Consider the following 19,771-nt stretch of genomic DNA (forward strand, 5'->3'; position numbering starts at 1 on the left):
TTGCACTGCGGCCGTTTGCGGTGAAAAAAAGAAAAGGAAAAAACGGCGGCAGTGCCAAGAGTCGGAGCTTTCCTTGTGTACGTGTGTTTTTCTCGTGGAAATGCACAAATCGAGTCCTCAAGGGGTTTCTCTCTGCTTTTGCTGACCTTCCCATTAGCAGCCTGTGTGGTTTCATATCACCTGAGAATGAGTGTGGTCAGAAATCGCTGAAGTTATATTGTGGGTGGGGAGGGAGGGGAGGGGTTGCAACAAACTTTGGAAAAGCGAGGGGGTACATTTGCAATCCTGACTCTGTGCTGCTAGGGAGGGTGTTGCGGTGAGACAAGGGGCTGCCGCTGAAAATGGCAGCCGCCCTCCTGCAGCGACACAGGGACGTGAGATCTAGATTTTGCAGGGAAAAGAATTCTGCACCAGTTTCGGTAGGAGCCCTGCGTGTGATTGGGGGTTTTGCATATGCAAAATCTACTTCTCCCGTCAGCTAGGGATCCTGGGCGCGGTGCTCCTGCACAAGTCCACCTTTCATCCCAGTGGGACTTTTGCAGGAGAACTTCCCCCACCCTCTTCAATTCTGTCCTTCTGGATCCTCTGCGGACGCCGAAACGCGACAATGTCGGCTTGGAACGCCCGAGTCAGCAGCACAGAACCAGTTTGTGGGCTGGAAGTGTTCCCCGTGTTCTTTTTTCTCTTTTGAGATCATTTTTTTTCTCTCACTCCTGAATTTTGCACAGCTAATAAGCTCTGGAATACCGTTTCGGGTATCCTCAAAAGGGAAAATTGTAACTAGCATAGCGAGGGAAGGTAAAAACGTAAACTGTGAGTTGTTAGAACTGCGTTGCTAAATCTAATTTTAGATGTACCTCAGAAAACTAGTAAGAAACTGCTTTGTCCTTTTACCTAGTTGTGAAAGACTCGCATAACAAATTCTTCTTTTTTTTACCAGGTGCCAAAATTAATTTTTCATACTAGTTTTCAACCCGTTAATATTTGCAACGTTCAGTAAAATGTTATTTTTACAAACTCTACTGTAACTTCAGTTAAACTGAAATGAGTGAATGAAGCTTTTTTGCTTATTTGTATTTATTACACTACTTGATTCAGTAAATATATAAAAGTACCTTTCCCTTTATTTTTGTATTGTTTTACACGTTTATACCTGCTGTTTGTGATTATTATTTTTTACACTTGTAACTTGGATGCGATTCTAAAAAAAGCCCAATAAATTATATCCATCACTTCTATCGGTTTATTTATGTGTGTCTGTGTGAATGCTGATTGGCTCACTTGCTTGAGTCATATTGTGCAAGTTTTATCTGCATGCACCTCCTTGTAGGTTGCGACTGCTTGGTTGCAGCTGGTGGCCTATGGCAGTGTTATGTACTGAGTTGAATAGGATCCAAAATCCAGCAGTTTGATTGGTCCTAGAACAATAGAATTCAAAAAGCAGCAGTCGGATTAGTCCTAGAACAATAGGATTCAGAATGCAGCAATCTGATTGGTCCTAGAACAATAGGACCCAGAATACAGCAGTCTGATTGGTCCACAGGAGCCACCCAATCCAGCTCCAGCTGGAAGTGAATCCGCAACCAGATTGGCCTACGGAAGAATCCCGGAATTAGCCAGTCACATGGGGCTCATTGTGTACATAATGTATATAAGCAGACATTCTGGGGGAACTTCCATTCCTCCTCACCACTGTGAGCTGAATAAAGAGCATGAAATCCACTCTCGACTCTGAGTATATTTCAGGTGGTGTGGATTCACTTTTGATTCTGCCTCTTTGAACTCTTTGAAAGTGGCCGAACACTTTTGATTCTGCCTCTTTGAACTCTTGCCCACATTTAATAATAATAATAATTTTATTAGATTTTCAAAAGTTTTAGCAAATTTGTTGCATATGCATTATATAATATATCATTCACTTTACACTTTGCTTTTTGACTTCCCACCCCTCCCACCCTGATGTTTTTATTCTTAGTTGCTGCATTATACTGTTTGATAAACCTATTATTATTATTAGTCCTTCACCTGAAGGTCCCAAATCAGGCTGCAGCATTAAAACACAAAATTGAAAACAATGCAAAATAACTTTCAACCGTAAAAATAAGGTAGGTCCTAAAAACGTTTAAAAAAGGTAAAGGGCCCCTGGACGGTTAAGTCCAGTCAAAGGTGACTATGAGGTTGTAGCGCTCATCTTGCTTTCAGGCCGAGGGAGCTGGCATTTTTCCACAGACAGCTTTCCGGGTCATGTGGCCAGCAGGACTAAACCGCTTCTGGCACAATGGGACACCATGACAGAAACCAGAGCGCACGGAAACACCGTTTACCTTCCCGCTAGAGCGGTACCTATTTATCTACTTGCACTGGTGTGCTTTCGAACTGCTCGGTTGGCAAGAGCTGGGACAGAGCAACGGGAGCTCACCCTGTTGTGGGGATTCGAACTGCCGATCTTCTGATCGGCAAGCACAAGAGGCTCAGTGGTTTAGACCTCAGCGCCACCCTCTCCTCAAGGGGCCAAAAGCCAGGGTAAATGGTTCTCTCCCAGCTTGCATGGCTGGACTAAGATCCCTTCATCCAACACTGGGGTGAAAGGGCTGCAGAGAAAGTGTTCCCAGCTGCAAAAACAGCTGCCCAAGTTGGTTTTCCCACCCCAAAAATGGATGCAACAAAGCTTTCTGCGCAGCCCAGGACGGAGAACGGCAGCGGGTGGCGGTGCTTATTGCCAATTTGGCTGCCAGGCCCGGGGTCAAGACAAGCCTCTCTTGGCGACCGTCCACCCCAGCCCCTCAGGTAGGCCCCTGCCTGTCCCCATTGCTTGGGTTGAAGGAGGAGAGACACCTTCAGCCATGTGTCCTTAGCAAGGGGACCGGGCTGCTTGCCACAATGGCTGGCGAAAGCTGTCTTGTCCAGAACTCCCTTTATCTCCTGCCCGGGAGTGATGAACTGCCAAAGCCAACTTTGCAAACCTGCTACTGAAATTGCTGCTAAGTTGCGGGGGGAGATATCGAGGTGCTAATAAAGCAGCTGGGGTGAGAGCAGGGGGGTTGTTCTGTGGGGGGGAGGAGAGATTTTGACCTCTCTCCTCCATTACACACTCTGTTTCCCTCTCTTTCTTTAGCAGAATCAGAATTGTAGAGTTGCAGGGATTGCAGCTCATTAGCTGCCGGTTCTTAATTGCGGTGTCCAATTCTGGACGCCACAGTTTAAGAAGGATATTGACAAGCTGGAATCTGCACAGAGGAGGGCGACTGAGATGATCAACAGTCTGGAAACCAAGCCTGATGAGGAGTGGTTGAAGGACCTGGGTATGTTTAGCCTGGGAAAGACGAGACTGAGAGGAGATATGAGAGCCATATTCAAATGTCCCAAAGGCTGTCACATGGGAGAGGGAGCAAGCTTGCTTTCTCCTGCTCTGGAGGGCAGGACTCGAACCCATGGCTTCAAGTTGCAAGAAAGGAGATTCTGACTAAAAATCAGGAAGAACTTTATGACAGTAGATGCTGTTTGACAGTGGGACGGTCTCTCCTTGGAGGTTTTGAAGCAGAGGTTGGATGGCCATCTGTCATGGATGCTTTAGCTGAGATTGGGTTGGACTAGATGACCCTCGGGTCCCTTCCAGCTCTACGATTACATGTTTCCATATGATAAGCCCTCAGTGGCCAGATATGGGTGCTGACACTTTTCCCAAATGATGTTTCCTTTGCTAGGGTGTCTTTGAACCTAGTTTTGGTGAGTGTTTTCTCTCGCAGTGCCTTATTTTGAAGAGGGATGGGTTGGGGTGAGGGAAAACCCTGTGTTGACCGTCAGAAAACGTATGTATTGGAGGAGGGAGAGAGCAGGATCATAGCTGCTGCTGCCTCAGCTTTCTCCCTAAGCCCTATCTTCCAATTCCAGTCTGCCCAGAGCATGGGTGGGCAAACTAAGGCCTGGGGGCCAGATCCGGCCCAATCGCCTTCTAAATCCGGCCCGTGGACGGTCCGGGAATCAGCATGTTTTTACATGAGCAGAATGTGTCCTTTTATTTAAAATGCATCTCTGGGTTATTTGTGGGGTATAGAAATCCATTCATTCCGCCCCCCCCCCAAAAAAAATATAGTCCGGCCCCCCACAAGGTCTGAGAGACAGTGGACCGGCCCCCTGCTGAAAAGGTTTGCTGACCCCTGGCCCAGAGGCTTATGATGCAGACCCCACACTAAGGGTCTATGTTTGCAGACCCTTGCCAAGACTATACCACACCTGCCTCCTAAGCTTTGAGGGTCAACAGGTGCAATCCTGACCTCTCACGGCATCAGTCTGTGCTTTGCAATGAACTGCAGAGCAGACCCAGTTTCTCCAAACATGTAAGTCAAATTATGCAGCTTTTGAGAGGAGGGGAGTGGAATACGTTTGAGGGCTTGGCAAAGACACCCTTCTTGAAAAGGTGTACTAAAAACTATCTGATGGGGAGAATTCAAAGCCCCATATATGGCTTGATTTTGTTCCTTAGATGGCTGTGGGGAGGTGGGGACTGGTCCACAGGACAATACCTACCGGGGATGAACTGCTGCACTCATGAAACCTAACACTTTTCCCGGGTTGTTTGTGTGTGTGTATCAAATTTATAATTTTATTTATCATTTTTCATTATAATGTTTCACATTTAATTGATTATAATCATACATTCAATCACTGACTTCTTCGCTTCCCTCCCTTCCGTGGTTCTATTTATTTATCCGTTAAGGCTGCATATTCTAATTTCACCATATATTCATATTCCTCCCTTTCCCCTATATCTTTAATACTTTATTTACACTGCTGAATTTACACTAACCCTGCTAATGTTTTAACCTGATTAACATAGTTCTTCAGATATTCTACAAACATTTTCCACTCTTCCTTAAATACATAATCTTCCTGATCTCTTATTCTCTTAGTTAAATTTGCTAATTCTACATCATCATCATTAATAATTGAGTTTATATACTGCCCTATATCCGGAGAGAGGTCTCAGGGCGGCTCACAGAAAAGATCACAACATATATAATCAGAATAAAAACCCAATAACACTCCCCCCCAAAAGAGCCACATTTTAAAAGGGTATAGGATGCCAAACAGATCAACCGAAGGCCTGGTTACAAAGGAACGTTTTTGCCCGGTGCCTAAAGGTGTATAATGAAGGCATCAGGCAAACTTCCCTGGGGAGAGCATTCCACAGATGGGGAGCCACTGCAGAGAAGGCCCTGTTCTTGTGTTGCCACCCTCCGGACCTCTAATGAAGGAGGGCCTCAGAAGATGATCTCAGGGTCCACGTAGGTTCATATGGAAAGAGGCGGTCCTTGAGGTATTGCGGTCCTGAGCCATTTAACCAGCACTTTGTATTGGGCCTGGAAACTAATTGGCAGCCAATGCAGTTGGACCAAGATGCTCAGACCGACTTGCTCTGATGAGCAACCTGGCTGCTGAATTCTGCACTAGCTGAAGTTTCTGAACCGTCTTCAGAGACATCTCTAAATATAACGCATTGCAGTAACCCTGAGGTTACTAGAGCATAGACAACAGTAGTTAGGCTATCCCTGTCCAGATAGGGAAGTAGCTGGGCCACCAGCCAAAGCTGATGGAAGGCACTCCGGGCCACTGAGGCCACCTGACCCTCAAGCAACAGTACAGGATCCCGGAGTAGCCCCAAGCTACGAACCTGCTCCTTCAGAGGAAGCGTAACCCCATCAATAGCAGGTGATCTCCCACCCATCTGGTCTAGGGAACCACCCACTAACAGTGTCTCAGTCTTATCTGGATTGAGCTTCAGTTTGTGGGCTCTCATCCTGTCCATTACCAAGGAAAGACAATTGATCTCATCCATGATATATTAGAAGATGGCTCTCATATCTCCTCCCAGTCTCCTCTTTCCCAGGCTAAACATGTCCAACTCCTTCAGCTGTTCCTCATAAGGCTTGGTTTCCAGACCCTTGATCACCTTGTGTACATGGCTTGGCTGGAACCTGGCCCAGAACTTCCGTCCAATCCAGCTGGAGACTTGGGGTGGGGCAGAGAGTTAAGTTTCCAGAGAGTCCAAAGACCCCTGGACCATTTTACCTCGAAGCGTCGCTTAGAGTCGATGAACTGCCTTCAACGTCGAATGAGAGGATGACGTCCATGCTTGGGGAGTCCTGGGAGAATTTGACGGCCACCTTCAGCATCGTCGCAGTGAGGCCGGTGTAGACCTCTCCCTCCCACACTTTGTTCTGGCCCAGCTGCAGCTCCCATCGTGAAGGACCGACAACATGAGCGCTGCAGGCCTCGGGCATCTTGATCCGAAACCTCACCCAGCTTTTCTCTTGCAGGACTCCTGACCTGGGTTCTAGGAGGACGCACCCCTTCCTCCACAAGCTGTAGACCCGGGGAAAGGGGAGCCACTGGGGGTTGGTGAAGCAGCGGATGATGTAATCACATACATGGACAAATTCTTTGTTTTCAGCGTCCCTCCCGTACAAGCTGAGCCTGTAGACTCCCGATTCAGGGAGCAAGACGGAGATGCTCACCTTGTTCTCCAGGTGGCTAACCAAGACGAACTGTTCCATTGGGTACGTTTTGCTGGTGATTTTGTCCTTGCCCAAAGTGGCGGTGACTTCAAAGCCTGCCTGGGTACGAAAAGTGACAGTGCACCGTCCCTTTTTGGTATTGATGATGGGGGCAGTGTGGCTGGGGTTTGAGAGACCTCTCCACTGGGAGCTGATCCCTGCTCCGCAATGTGCGCTGAGACCCGACGGGAAGAGCTCGTTGTGGTTGACGGGGCTGGAGCAGCGTATGAGGAAGTTTGCGGCGTTCTTGAACTTGTCTTCGTCGAGGTCCTTGACAAACACCGAGAGCCTGTAGTGGCCCACGAAAGGACAGAGGATATGGCAGCTGAGTTTCTGCTCTTCCACTTGGGACACCAAACACTTCCTGCTCAGAGAGGTCTCCATCTCTGGATGAACCAACTCGTAGGTGGCCAAGAGAGGCCTCTGGGTCTGCAAAACCAGCCTCAGGGCCCCCGTGGTGGCAACCATCAGGTCTTCTTCCCAATTGCACTCCTCTATTCCAAACTCTCTTGCTTTGGGATGGAGCTCCCAGAAGGCGAAAGGATTATCCGGCAGCCCCTCTTGCCGGTGGGGCTCCAGGCACTCGATCTGGTGGGAACACACCCAAGTGCATGGCTTCGGGGAATCGGAAGGGCGGGCAAAGATTTGCAGTTCGAAGAGCCCCTCGGTTGGGGGAAAGACTTTGAGGACCATCTTTTTGTCAGACATGGTTAACATCCCGTGAGTCTTGCCCATATCCTCTTTGCTGTCGTCGTCCTGGCAAAGCTTCAACAGCTGGTAAGTGAACTCTGTTGAACGGGCACTTGCTAACGAAATGGTTGCTTCCCCTTGGTCTGTGATAAGGAAGGGGGAGAGGGATTGTTTTTGCCTGTTTTTAACTGCAGAGCACCACACTAGAACAGTTAACCTCGGGGGTTTTTTTGACTGCAGTCCCACAATTGCCTAACTCTTCCCTTGGGTATGTATTTGCCCTAAACACCCCCAAAGCAGCAGCACCCCCAACCTGCTGCCCTCCAGATGTTTTGGCCTGGCTCAGGTGATGGGAGTCATAGTCCAAAACATCTGTAGGGCATCAACTTGAGGAAGGTTGCTTGAAATTTTAGAGAGCTTTTGTTAGGGGCGCAAAATTTCAACATCCATTACTGTCTCAATATAGCTGTGTATTTCTGTCCCTGGGCTCCATTAAAAACAGCTTCTCCATGCGAACCAGGAAGTGACCTCTCCAGACAATGGAACGACTCTTATTTTCTTAATTTATGCAGCTGTGATCCCCTGGGTGACACAGACGCCGTTAGGCAATTGGATGCACATGCTTACTCCTTCTCTTTCCCTCCCATCCAACCTGCACGGCCCCGGGCACTGGAAACCCACGCTACGCCACTGACGCCATGCCACTTCCTTTCAGCGGGATTAAATTTCTGAGTGTGCCAAAGCCTCTTGCTGTGAACATACCTGTTTTAAGCCTGGAGGTGTCTGGAGAGATGAGGGCAAGCTGAAGTTTGAAAAACTCTGGCGTCTTGAAAACTCTCCCTTCGAAAACCTGCAGTGGGACGGGAGGCTGAGTGAGCTGCCATTTTGGCTCATCGGGCCAGTGGCTTTCGACGAAATCTTCAGGATCAGTTAGGAAGAAAAAATCCTCGTGCCTGGGGGAGTGGGGGAAATGGGGGGCGCCTTAGACATCACACGAAACAAACCACATTCCAGAATGGCAAACAAGGAAGGGGGCAGGAGGCTAATGGCTTGTCTGTTGCTAAAAGATGAGAAGTGAGTGGATTGATTGGGTAAGCAGTACTGTAATAAAAAATTTAAGGTCTTAGATATATAATAAATGTTCATAAATGTACCAACCAAGGATGTACATAGATATGTGGACCATATGTCTGGAGCAGCACAGGAAGACCGTCCTGAAACCATTTTGACTCCCAAACCGACCAAATGTTTTCTTGGCTAGGAGGGAGGGGGTCAGGGAACCTCCCCATTGTCTCAGGAACTGGGTAATCACCATCTCAAAGGAACGGCCAGACTACCAGGAAAGGCAATCAGATAAGGCATTATCAGATAACCTGCCAGACAGGAAAAACAACGACATTCAAATTTCTGTTGTAGACCACCTTTTCTGTGATGTAGGTGTGGTGTTTGTGGGGGGTGATCTTGGGCTACACCCCTTCTGCGCTGTATGTATGATGTATGGAGGGGCGGTCTTGAGCTCAAGGGCGGGGAATTTAAAATGTAAATATAAGGGCAGGCACACCTTTGTTCGGGGTCCTCCTCCTTTCCTGCGTGTGAGGGGAGCACCCTGTTGCAGCAGCTTTAATAAAGATCAGGCTTACGAGCTGCTTTGCTTCTCAATATTCTCTGGTTGGCCTCTGTTATTTTCTCCTACCGATAGGGAACCCACGTAAGGACTCTATACGGGCTCTTGGATACCCCATAAGGGGAAAAGGGCAGATTTTGTTTACAAAATCTGGGTCCAGCCAAGAACCCATTTAGTCCAGCATCCCTGCTCTCATAGTGACTGATTAGATAACCCAAAGGAAATTCGACAAGCAGGACACAAGCACAACAACAAGTCTCCCCAACAGCTCTGTATGAACAAGGTGTGCAGCATAGAAGTCGTCCCAGGATCCTTTGCGGTACATGATGCTCAGTCAGCCTGCTACTATTTACTTATTTTTATTTTTATTGATTGAATTTATATACCGCCCTATACCTGGAGGTCTGAAGGCGATTCACAGAAAAGATCACAATATATAAAATCAAAATAAAAGCAACAACCCAAATAACACACATACACCCCCCAAAAGAGCCACATTTTAAAAGGGCATAGGATGTCAATCAGGTCAACCAAAGGCCTGGTTAAAAAGTTTTTGCCTGGCGCCTAAAGGTGTATAATGAAGGCATCAGGTGAACATCCCTGCGGAGAGCATTCCACAGATGGGGAGCCACTGCAGAGGAGGCCCCATTCTCGTGTTGCCACCCTCCGGACCTCTCGAGGCAGCAATCTCCTCAATGTAAACTATTGAGGAAATGCATGTTTAAAGTGAAGTGTGGGCTCAGCTTGAGAGTAAATGTGAAAATGTGGGTCCCTGGAAAGTATCTCCAGAGTCGCATTTTAACTCTTCCCGTTTCAAGGCCTCGCTTCTCTCCCCTTGCACATTCAAAACAACAAATTGATCTCTCTTCCCCATGCATGCTTACACACACACACACAGTCACACCCCAGAGCAAATTTGTTCCACGTAACATGATTAGATGTTGCAAATGCCACACAGGCTCTTATTATTTTGCATTGGCTGGAAAGTGACAAGTGCATAATGCATCCAGCGGAAAATAATTTAACACGATTAATAATTTTTGAGGCAAGTCATTATTTACTCTCGGTCTGAAACGTGTGGAGGAGGCTCGAGTAATTACATCTCAGGCCACCTAATAAACCTGCTGGGGAGCGGGAGATTAATCATTTGATCAAAGGGTGGCTCTGGTCTCTAATTAAAGTAGCGAAGAGGAAGAAGCAGAGCATCCAATCCAAAGTTATTTGCAACTATAAGAGGCCGGCTAGTGGCCGGATTGGCTGCTCCCTGCAGATTTGTCCATCCCCAATCACATGCTCTGAAAACTCTGGTTTCTCTCTTAAAAGGGGAATAAATTAAGGGTCACTTAAATTCCCTGGACGTATCCAGGATTCATCCGCCAAAAATTGTGTCTGGGTGGAGTTTTCACAAATCGGTTAAAATGTCCGGGAAAATCCAGGCGTATGGCAACCCATATCGGAAGTACATGAATCTCAAACTCCTTGGCTCCCAAACAACTCTGCTCCCGAATGATCGAAATTCAGAAGTGAGTGTTCCGGTTTGCGAACATCCAACGGGGCTTCTGTGGCTTCCGATTGGCTGCAGGAACTTCCTGTAGCCAATCACCAGCTGTGCTTGGGTTTGGAAGTTGAACGGACTTCTGGAACCAATTCTGTTCGACTTCCGAGGTACAACTGTAGTGGGTTTTTTTGGTGAGTTTCCTAAAAAAACCCTCAAAAAATATTATTATTATTATTGATATTTTGGGGGAGAAAGCTCCACAACTTTTGTGTCCGGATTTTGAATATGGCAACCCTAGTGTTAAAATATTAGCAACCTGCAAAGACAAAGCTTAAGGCAGCATCTCAGTTGCTTTTAACCTTAGGCCAGGAGAACATGCATTTTGGTTTTCTTACTTTAGGACTGGCTTCCTCAGCCTCGGCCCTCCAGATGTTTTTGGCCTACAAGTCCCATGATCCCTAGCTAGCAGGACCAGTGGTCAGGGATGATGGGAATTGTAGTCTCAAAACAAGGAGGGCCGAGGTTGAGGAAGCCGGCCTTAGGAAATTCTGACCCACAGGCTACTGGTCTGACCAGACAGGGCTGCTCTTGCTTTCCACACACCAGGGCTTAGAACTTATAAACGCGGAGAGATCTCACCGAGGGATGAACAGCCTCTTCTCAACATCCACAAGGCCTGCTCCCCAGCAGATGTCCAGAAGGAACCACTGGGCTCCCAACTGCACTGCGTTCCACATGTGGTTGGACTTCTTCTGCATACAGCTCTGGCCTTGGCTGTACCCGGCCCCTCGGCCATATCCCGAAACTTCGGCACAGGTCAAGCCCGCTTCCCTGTAAGGATTCACAAGAGAGCATGGAGGCTGGGCAAACTCAACGTACAGGGAGTGGGCAGCTGGATACAAGAGTTGCCAAGTTGCTCCTTGCGCTTGGACTCCAGGTGCAGACCATCGCATGGCTCAGTGGCAGAGCATCGCCAGAAGTATTTCCGATAATCTTTATTGTCATCGTCCCATTCAGAAAAATGAAACTGAAAAAATCTACATCAAACATTCAAAAACCAACAAGCCTGCTATCCCAGCTATCCCAGCTTGTTTAACCCCCTAAAAACTCTGATACGCCATAATTAAATACAATATGCTCCCATGGAGACTACCTTAAAGGTAAAGGGACCCCTGACCATTAGATCCAGTCGTGGCCGACTCTGGGGTTGTGGCGCTCATCTCGCTTTATTGGCCAAGGGAGCCAGCATACAGCTTCCGGGTCATGTGCCCAGCATGACTAAGCCACTTCTGGCGAACCAGAGCAGCGCACGGAAACGCCATTTACCTTCCCGCCAGAGCGGTACCTATTTATCTACTTGCACCTTGATGTGCTTTCGAACTGCTAGGTTGGCAGGAGCAGGGACTGAGCAACGGGAGCTCACCCCGTCACGGGGATTCGAACCACCAACCTTCTGATCGGCAAGCCCTAGGCTCTGTGGTTTAACCCACAGCGCCACCCTTCTGGAGACTACCTTACACTGCGTTTACAACCAAAATGACATTTGGATAGAAACTGTTTCTCAGGCAGCTAGTCCTAGTCTTTATAACCCTGTACCTTCTTCCAGAAGGCAAAAGCTGAAAGAGATCACTATCCTGGGCTGGGAGAGACCCCTACCTGCATCCATGGACAGCCATTGCCAGTCTGAAGCCAGAAGCCAGATAGTCTAACTCAGTATAAGGCCATTTCATGTGTTCGTACGTTCTGCATTTCTTAACTGGCTGGCTTGCTTTCGTATCAGAGGCCCTGGCCAATAATAACTGACACTTATATTATGACGTCTGCCATTATCCCCACACTTTCCGGTACATTTTCTTATCAATTTTCCTACCGCCAAAAGATAATAAAATAAAATAAAATACATAATCATTGGGAGTTTATTTTGGAAGAAGATTGTGCAAGTGCTCAAGAGCACTGAATTCATTTTACAGGTGAAACTCGAAAAATTAGAATATCGTGGAAAAGTTCCTTTATTTCAGTAATTCAACTTAAAAGGTGAAACTAATATATGAGATAGACTCATGACATGCCAAGTGAGATATGCCGAGCTTTTATTTGTTATAGAGGTGAAACTTGAAAAATAGAATATCGCGGAAAAGTTCCTTTATTTCAGTAATTCAACTTAAAAGGTGAAACTAATATATGAGATAGACTCATGACATGCCAAGTGAGATATGTCAAGCCTTGATTTGTTATCATTGTGATGATCATGGCGTACAGCAGAAGAAAACCCCAAATTAACAATATCAGAAAATTAGAATATTCAATGAAACCAGCAAAACAAGGATTGCAAATAGAGCAAGATTGGACCTCTGAGAAGTAGAAGAAGCATGTCTCGCTTTGCATGTCGTGAGTCGATCTCCTATATTAGTTTCACCTTTTAAGTTGAATTACTGAAATAAATGAACTTTTCCACGATATTCTAATTTTTCGAGTTTCACCTGTAATTGCACAACCAGAATTTGTTGGTATGCAATGAAATCATGCCTGCGCAATAGTGGAAGTGGCCTGGAAGCAGGCTATGAATGGCTGAGTATAGATATTGGACTATTTTCCCCGTATGTGCCACCTGTCCCATTTAAATGGTTAGATGGAGGAGATGCTCTAAGCTTTAAGGAGGTAGATCATAGAATCATGGAACCTTGGAATTGGAAGGGACCCCAGGGGTCATCAAGTCCAATCCCCTGCAGTGCAGGAGTCTCGGCTAAAGCAGCCATGACAGATGGCCATCCAACCTCTGCTTAAAAACCTACAAGGAAGGAGAGTCCACCATCTTCTAATAATAATAATAATAATAATAATAATAATAATAATTATAATTATAATTATAATAATAGGGAGACCATTCCACTGTTGAACACCAGTTCTTCCTGGTGGTTAGTTGGAATCTCCTTTCTTGTAACTTGAAGCCTTGGGTTCAGGTCCTGGCCTCCAGAGCAGGAGAAAAGAAGCCCGTTCCCTCTTCCATGTGACAGCTCTTGAGATGGAGCATGTTAAAAGCCACGGCAGCACATACCTGCACATGTCACGGTATAGATGGGCATACCCAGAGCACACGCCTCTCCCGGTGTGAAGGACCTGCTCAGGGGTGTGGATCTTCTCAGAGAACCCCAAGAAGCCATTGACATCGTACTCTATTGTGAAGCAAAATCAAAACACCGCTTTACCAAGAGGTTGTTACGATAGGAAGCACCCCATGTCTTGCTTGTTGGAAGAAAGGTGGGTTAGGCTTATGAAATCCATACATCACTGCCCCCTAAAAATACCCCCAAGGAGGTTTGCATGAAAACACACTTACCGATATTGTGGCACAGCCAGATCCATATGGCTCGCGCCTTCTCCAGCTGGCTATTGGCTCCTTTGGTAATCAGTGGAACGATGGTCTGGATGGACAAGGATTCCTGGTTGGTTTTCAGCTAGGGAAGATAGGTTGGGATTTGGACAATCATCAGCAATCTGTTTAATAGGATAAGCAGCCATTCATTTGTCTAGCCCAGCCATTGCCAACCCTGGTGTTTTGGATGAGGACATCTGTCAGCTCCAGCCGGCCCATGCTGGTTGTAGTCAAAATTTCTGGAGGGCACCAAATTGGTGAAGGCTACTCTGTCCCATCCCAGTTGGAATTCTGCTCAGCATTTGTAGAGAACGCCTGGAGAAGGAACTAGGCAGCCTGTGGCCCCTCCAGATGTTGCTGGACCACAAGTCCCATCATCCTCCCATCCACCTTCCATGTTGGCTGGGGCTGATGGACGACAGAGTCCAACAGCGCCTGGGGGGGACCACACATTGATCATCCGTGACCCATCCGGGTAGCAGGACCAACTCAAATGTCCATCTAGCCTCGCATCCTTTCTCCCACTATGGCCAGCCAAATGCCCCCCAAGCAGGCCTTGAAGGGGGCAGCTCCCTGCCCCACTGTCAGAGTGTGTTTGGGAGTTGCTGGAAGAGTGCCTCTGGGTGTGAGCTCTTCAACCTTAGCCCTGCTGATTTCGATCTGAGCTTAAAAGCTTTAGTCAGTGACTGTGTAAGTCCGCTCCACTTCCCCATGGGGAGAAGTTGCGGTGGACCACGTGGCCACCCACTCTCCTCTAGTGGTGGGGGACTTAGTCTCCCATTGCCCAGGGGATCCCGGCCACGTCAGCGACCGGCCAGCCAATCTGCTAGCCGAGGCGTGAGCCGGAGGGCTTCCTCTTTGGCTCGCTTCCTCAATCACCCGCCCTCCCTCCCTATTTTGCAGGTTAGTCATTGGCCTTGCTATGGCCCTTGGTTGGTCGCCACTGAGTGGCCTGGTAGGAATTTTTCCACTTGGCAAGTTGGCAAAGGCCATTTGGTTTTCACCTACCTCGTAGCAATCGCCACAACTTTGTTAGGGTTGCGGTTAGGCATTGTTTGACCTTATGAAGGGGAGGGGAGCTGTGGCCATCACCTGCCCCTCCAAGCTTAAGGGTATTCCGTTAAAGGAATCCGGGGGTGTGGCTCTTGTCCGAAACCCGGGGCGGGGCTAGAGCCATGACACGACCCCAACGGGAACACCAGGGGCAGCTTGAGTTGGTCTGCATCGACGGGGCTCCCCCTTCCGGTGGTTTACCCTTACTGGACTTCCTGCACATTGGGCAGGAGTCAGATATAGTCGGGTCCATTCAATGCCTAAGCCAATACTGCTCACATTCTGCAATCAATAAAGTTGTGGCCAAAATTTGCCCAATAACATTAACCTAATGTCTGTGTCCTTGTGTGTGTTATTTCTCAACGAGGGGGTGGCTTCAGGGTCTCGACACACAAATGGAAGACCACCTGCAGCTCCAGCGGAAAGGAGAAATGGTAGAACTTTGGGACGTTCTTTTCTCCACCCACCTGCTCGCTCACACGAAGAACGTGGGCGTCCAGCTGTCTGAAAACCTCAGAGTCTGGGAAAAGATCTCTCCGTCTCTTCCTCTGGGTTGTTTCAGGGCTGGTGGGGGGAGACCAGCATCTTCCCTTTGAGTCTTCTTGTTCCTCACATCGGTCCATCATCTCTTGCACCTGGTGTGCCTTTTTGGAGCCTGATCTCCATGGGGCCATCTGGTTGCCATCACCAGCTTTTTTTGTCCAGAACAGAAATACGTCCTTTCTGGGAAAACCTTGCTGGGTAATTCTGGTGGGCGGGATTTCTTTGCACCGCTGGCCAAAGTGTCGAAGCTGCTTGTTCCCTCCATTGTTTCCTGCAAGCTTTTGGCAGGAGGTCGCCAAAGACCAACTGCAGAGAGCTTCGGAGGGTCCTCCTCCTCCCTTGGGAAAGTTGCCGTTGCAGATGTCCGTCATTTGACTCTCTCTAGAAGTGGACGAGATGGCATCTTCCTTAGTCTGTGCCATTTTCCCTCTGCAGTTTGAGATATTTGATTTGTTTATAGTAGGACAGCCCCAGTTGGCATTGCGGTGTGTTGCTGATGGGCTGATAAAGGGCACCATGATGTCCTCGGTGTTTTGGGGAAGTCTTTGGTGCCCATCTCGCTTCATCCTTGCCAACTGAGACTCGTGTGGAGTGGAGATGGCCTGTTAGTTCGCCCTCCCTTTTTCACTGGAGACTTTTCTTGCCTGAGAAGAGCTCACTCAGATCTTGTCTAGAGTTGTGCTGTAATAATCACAGGTAAGAGTTTTACAGAATGGGCTTCAGGGCAAAATAAGACTCGGTTCCTACAGCCAACAGAAAAAACAATGCAAACTGTAAAGGCTGGAAGACTTTGAGGGAACGACTCTGTTCACATCGGCTGCCACAGATTCATCCTCATTGCCTCAGTCCTCTTAATCTGCTCCAAGCAGATCAGGGACCAAACCCTGGGGGTATAGCATCTGATTTGCATGGTCCAAGGTTTCAGTCCCTCACAGCACCTCGCGGTAGGGCTTGCAATGCCCCCTGTCTTCCCTGTGGGAATGTTCAGGGATGCAGGAGAGGATATATTGTTTGATTATATCCTTTCCAACTTGTGTTAACAAGTTCTACAATTTAGCAGAGTAACATTCCCCTTCTTAAACTTGCACAGCGGATGCGTTTGCTCAGGCTCGCTAATGCCTCTAAAATGTGTTTTCCTTTTTGGTAATTCCCCATTTAGTACCTCATAAAAAGATAGACACGATACAGTCTTCTATAAAAGTATAAAAAGAGTTTACTCACACATTCTGTTCACAACTGGATTCCAGAAGGCAGACCTTAAGTTACAAAAGTAATATACATGTGGAAACTATCCCATAAGGAGATAGCTCCTCTATCCTCTCTTGGCTGGAAGCATCTTAGGCTAAGCAGATATTGCTTCTTTGACAAATGTGGTCAGAGAGAGAGAGATGGCTGACCGACCAGTCCTGTCTTTTGTTACCTGGGCAGGTGAGGTCATGCCCACCTCTAGTCACATGCGGAGGAAGTCTGTCCCAGCCTGGGAGAAACAGGAAGTTCCAACTGGGTGGTCCAGACATCCCCTTTTATGTCCACTCTAGGGATGTTGTACTTGACTGCTCTTGTGTTTCACATCCCACAAAAACACCTTCACAAATCGGGAATGGAGCCCTAAGACTGTTGAATGGTGCATTGTATGTCTCCTTCCAGCAGCTCCTGCAGCCAAGCTGGTGCCAAACGTATCGCTCTGCTTTCCTTTGGACCCCATCAAGAAGGTCAAGAGGGGGGTCTTATCACCTGGGCAGCCCAGGACCAACAGACACACTGCCCAGGTTTGTGCCCTGGGAAAGTCACTTTGGTGCAGCTCCATTGTCTCTCGAAACAGACAGATGCCAACCACAACCTATTTACAGAGAGCTCTTCAGCTTTCCCCAGTAGTGATGTATGGAAGTGAGAGCTGGACCATCAAGAAGGCTGATCGCCGAAGAATTGATGCTTTTGAATTCTGGTGCTGGAGGAGACTCTTGAGAGTCCCATGGACTGCAAGAAGATCAAACCTCTCCATTCTTAAGGAAATCAGCCCAGAGTGCTCACTGGAAGGGCAGATCCTGAAGCTGAGGCTCCAACACTTTGGCCACCTCATGAGAAGAGAAGACTCCCTGGAGAAGACCCTGATGTTGGGAAAGATGGAGGGCACAAGGAGAAGGGGACGACAGAGGATGAGATGGTGGGACAGTGTTCTCGAAGCTACAAACATGAGTCTGACCAAACTGCGGGAGGCAGTGGAAGACAGAAGTGCCTGGCGTTCTCTGGTCCATGGGGTCACGAAGAGTCGGACAGGACTAAACGACTAAACAACAACTTCAGCTTTCTCTTGAAGCTATAAAAAGAACATAGCAGAATCTCTGCAGATTCTTCTGATCTGGATGAAGTGTGGGGTGTGTCTGTTTTTAAACTTTCCTCCTCTGGGGGCTTGTTAGAGATTGGTCTGCGAAGCCCGTGAGTGGGCAGCTGTGGAGGAGCCAGCAAATGCCTCTGGTTTCTGCAAATGTCCCTCATAAGAGAAAGGCAGGATATCGTTATGAGAAATAAAGAAAGGAATAATACTTAGCAGTTATCTTTGTGCAGAATTTCTATCCTGCCTTCTCGCCAGATGGCCTGGAGCCAGATTATAATGTAAAGTGCTAAAAGAGAGCCAGGAGCAAATAAAAACAGCCATTGAGAGAGAGAGAGAGAGAGAGCGTCAGCCATTAAAAACTGCAACTAAAAAGAGTAGCAAAGGCAATTACAAGGATCTCAGATGCCACTGAAAGCACATGGCACTTCTGACTACTCAGAGCACGATTTCATGGCAATCCTTACAGCGAGAGCACTGCAAGGCAGGCCAGTATGAATGTCCATCTATTCCGAGGGAGGAAACTGCATCTGGGAAGAGTGGAGCTTGCAGAACTGGGGTCCTGGCTCACAGCTCCTTCTCTTGCCCACCAAGGTGAAAACTTGGAGGGCACCACTTACTAAGTACCGCATTGGCCTGAATATAAGCCACACCCGAATATAAGCTGCTCCCTTAAAATTCTGCAGGCACTCCCACCCATTCCGTTTCTCCCACTGTTTTCAGCTGTAAGCAGACCAATAGTTCTAACTGGCTCAGCACTGCCCACACGGACTGGCAGCAGCATTCCAGGGTTCCAAGCAGGGGAACAAATTCCAGTTCTACCTGGAGATGTCTGGGGCTGAACCTGGGACCTTCGGCATGCAAAGCAGACCCTCTTCCACTCAGATACACCCCCAAAACCAGAGGAAATTGCCATTCTGGAGAGTCAGAACATTGGCCCACCTGCCTCCATACTGTCCACACTGGCTGGCAGAAGCTCTCCAGGGTTTCACATGGGACAATTTCCACCCCTACCTGGAATTGAAGTTGGGACCTTCTACATGCCAAGCATATGCCCTGATCACTGAGCTAAAGCCCTACAGGGATATAGGAAGCGGCCTTATACTGCCCGTCTAGGGGATTTAGGGGCACGCGGCCTGTTTGCCCGCACTGGGCATCGAACCAAGAGGGCGGCGCAGCAATGACTTAGACCGGAAGGCGAGAGGTGCCAAATTTTGGCATCACTGATGAAATTTGAAAGCCCCAAGTCCTCCACTGATGGAGCTCAGCATTGTCTACTCTGATTGGCAGTGGAGGTCCAGAGTTTTCATTCTCAGATGCCGGGGTCTAAACCGGAGACCTTCTACCTGCCCTCTCTCTGAGACAAAGCCCTTTGCCGCTCGCTTTTACCTCCCGGTTTCGTCCTTGGATGTCTCAGGGAGCCGTCTGCCTGGTCCCTGGATGCCAGTCTAGTCTGATTCTTCTTGCTGTTGTGATCTCCGGGCACCGTGCTTCTGCCAGGGCAGCGAAAGGTCCTTGCGGGAACCTCTATATGTACTAAACCTCCTTCCTTCCCTCCCTGCCGGGGCCTCGGCTGTCCTGAGCTTCACCTCCCCGGTGCCAACGGGTCTAAAAATATTACAAAGCCCTTAAGGACTCAGCACAGACTTTCCACCGAGCGACCACTCCACGGGGCCTGATAGCGGGTGAAATTGGAGATTATTTCCGAATATTATCAGAAGCTGGCATTCAGAGGTGCAACGGCTCCCTGTGATCATTCAGCGGACGCGGCAAGATTCAGAACAGGAGCTGAACTTTTAACATTTGGGGGGGGGAGTGGGAGGTGGTGTGTCGAGGAGAGGCAGCGCGGCACAGTGGTTAGAGTGCCAGGCGAGAGCCTGGGAGACCGGGGTCCAAATACCCAATTGGTCATGAGGTTGAGGCTGAGCCAGTTGAAGATGATAGAATATATAGAATTAGCCAAATGACGGGAAGATTAAGAAACAACTCAAAACAGAGATTAAATAAAGAATGGAATGTCTTTAAAACATGGGTAGGCAAACTAAGGCCCAGGGGCCGGATCCGGCCCAATCGCCTTCTCAATCCGGCGGGAATCAGGGTGTTT

General features: G+C 48.2%; 1 protein-coding gene across 1 annotated transcript in view; it reads right to left on the reverse strand.

The window, feature by feature from the left end:
- The window catches only part of LOC307224190 (kyphoscoliosis peptidase-like), a 281,232-nt gene extending 261,755 nt beyond the window's left edge, over nt 1–19,477 (reverse strand). Inside the window, exons 1-7 of the mRNA XM_079990795.1 lie at nt 19,057–19,477; nt 15,260–16,016; nt 13,704–13,821; nt 13,422–13,539; nt 11,006–11,197; nt 8,007–8,197; nt 5,412–7,387 (exon numbers count right to left, since the gene is read on the reverse strand). Coding sequence (XP_079846921.1) covers nt 6,066–7,387; nt 8,007–8,197; nt 11,006–11,197; nt 13,422–13,539; nt 13,704–13,821; nt 15,260–15,901 — 2,583 coding nt within the window. The 5' untranslated portion in view covers nt 15,902–16,016; nt 19,057–19,477 and the 3' untranslated portion in view covers nt 5,412–6,065. The remainder of the gene's footprint in view (nt 1–5,411; nt 7,388–8,006; nt 8,198–11,005; nt 11,198–13,421; nt 13,540–13,703; nt 13,822–15,259; nt 16,017–19,056) is intronic.
- Between the last annotated feature and the right edge of the window lie 294 nt (nt 19,478–19,771).

Source organism: Podarcis cretensis (genome assembly GCF_951804945.1).
Source record: "Podarcis cretensis genome assembly, chromosome: 9".
Taxonomy (NCBI): Eukaryota; Metazoa; Chordata; class Lepidosauria; order Squamata; family Lacertidae; genus Podarcis; species Podarcis cretensis.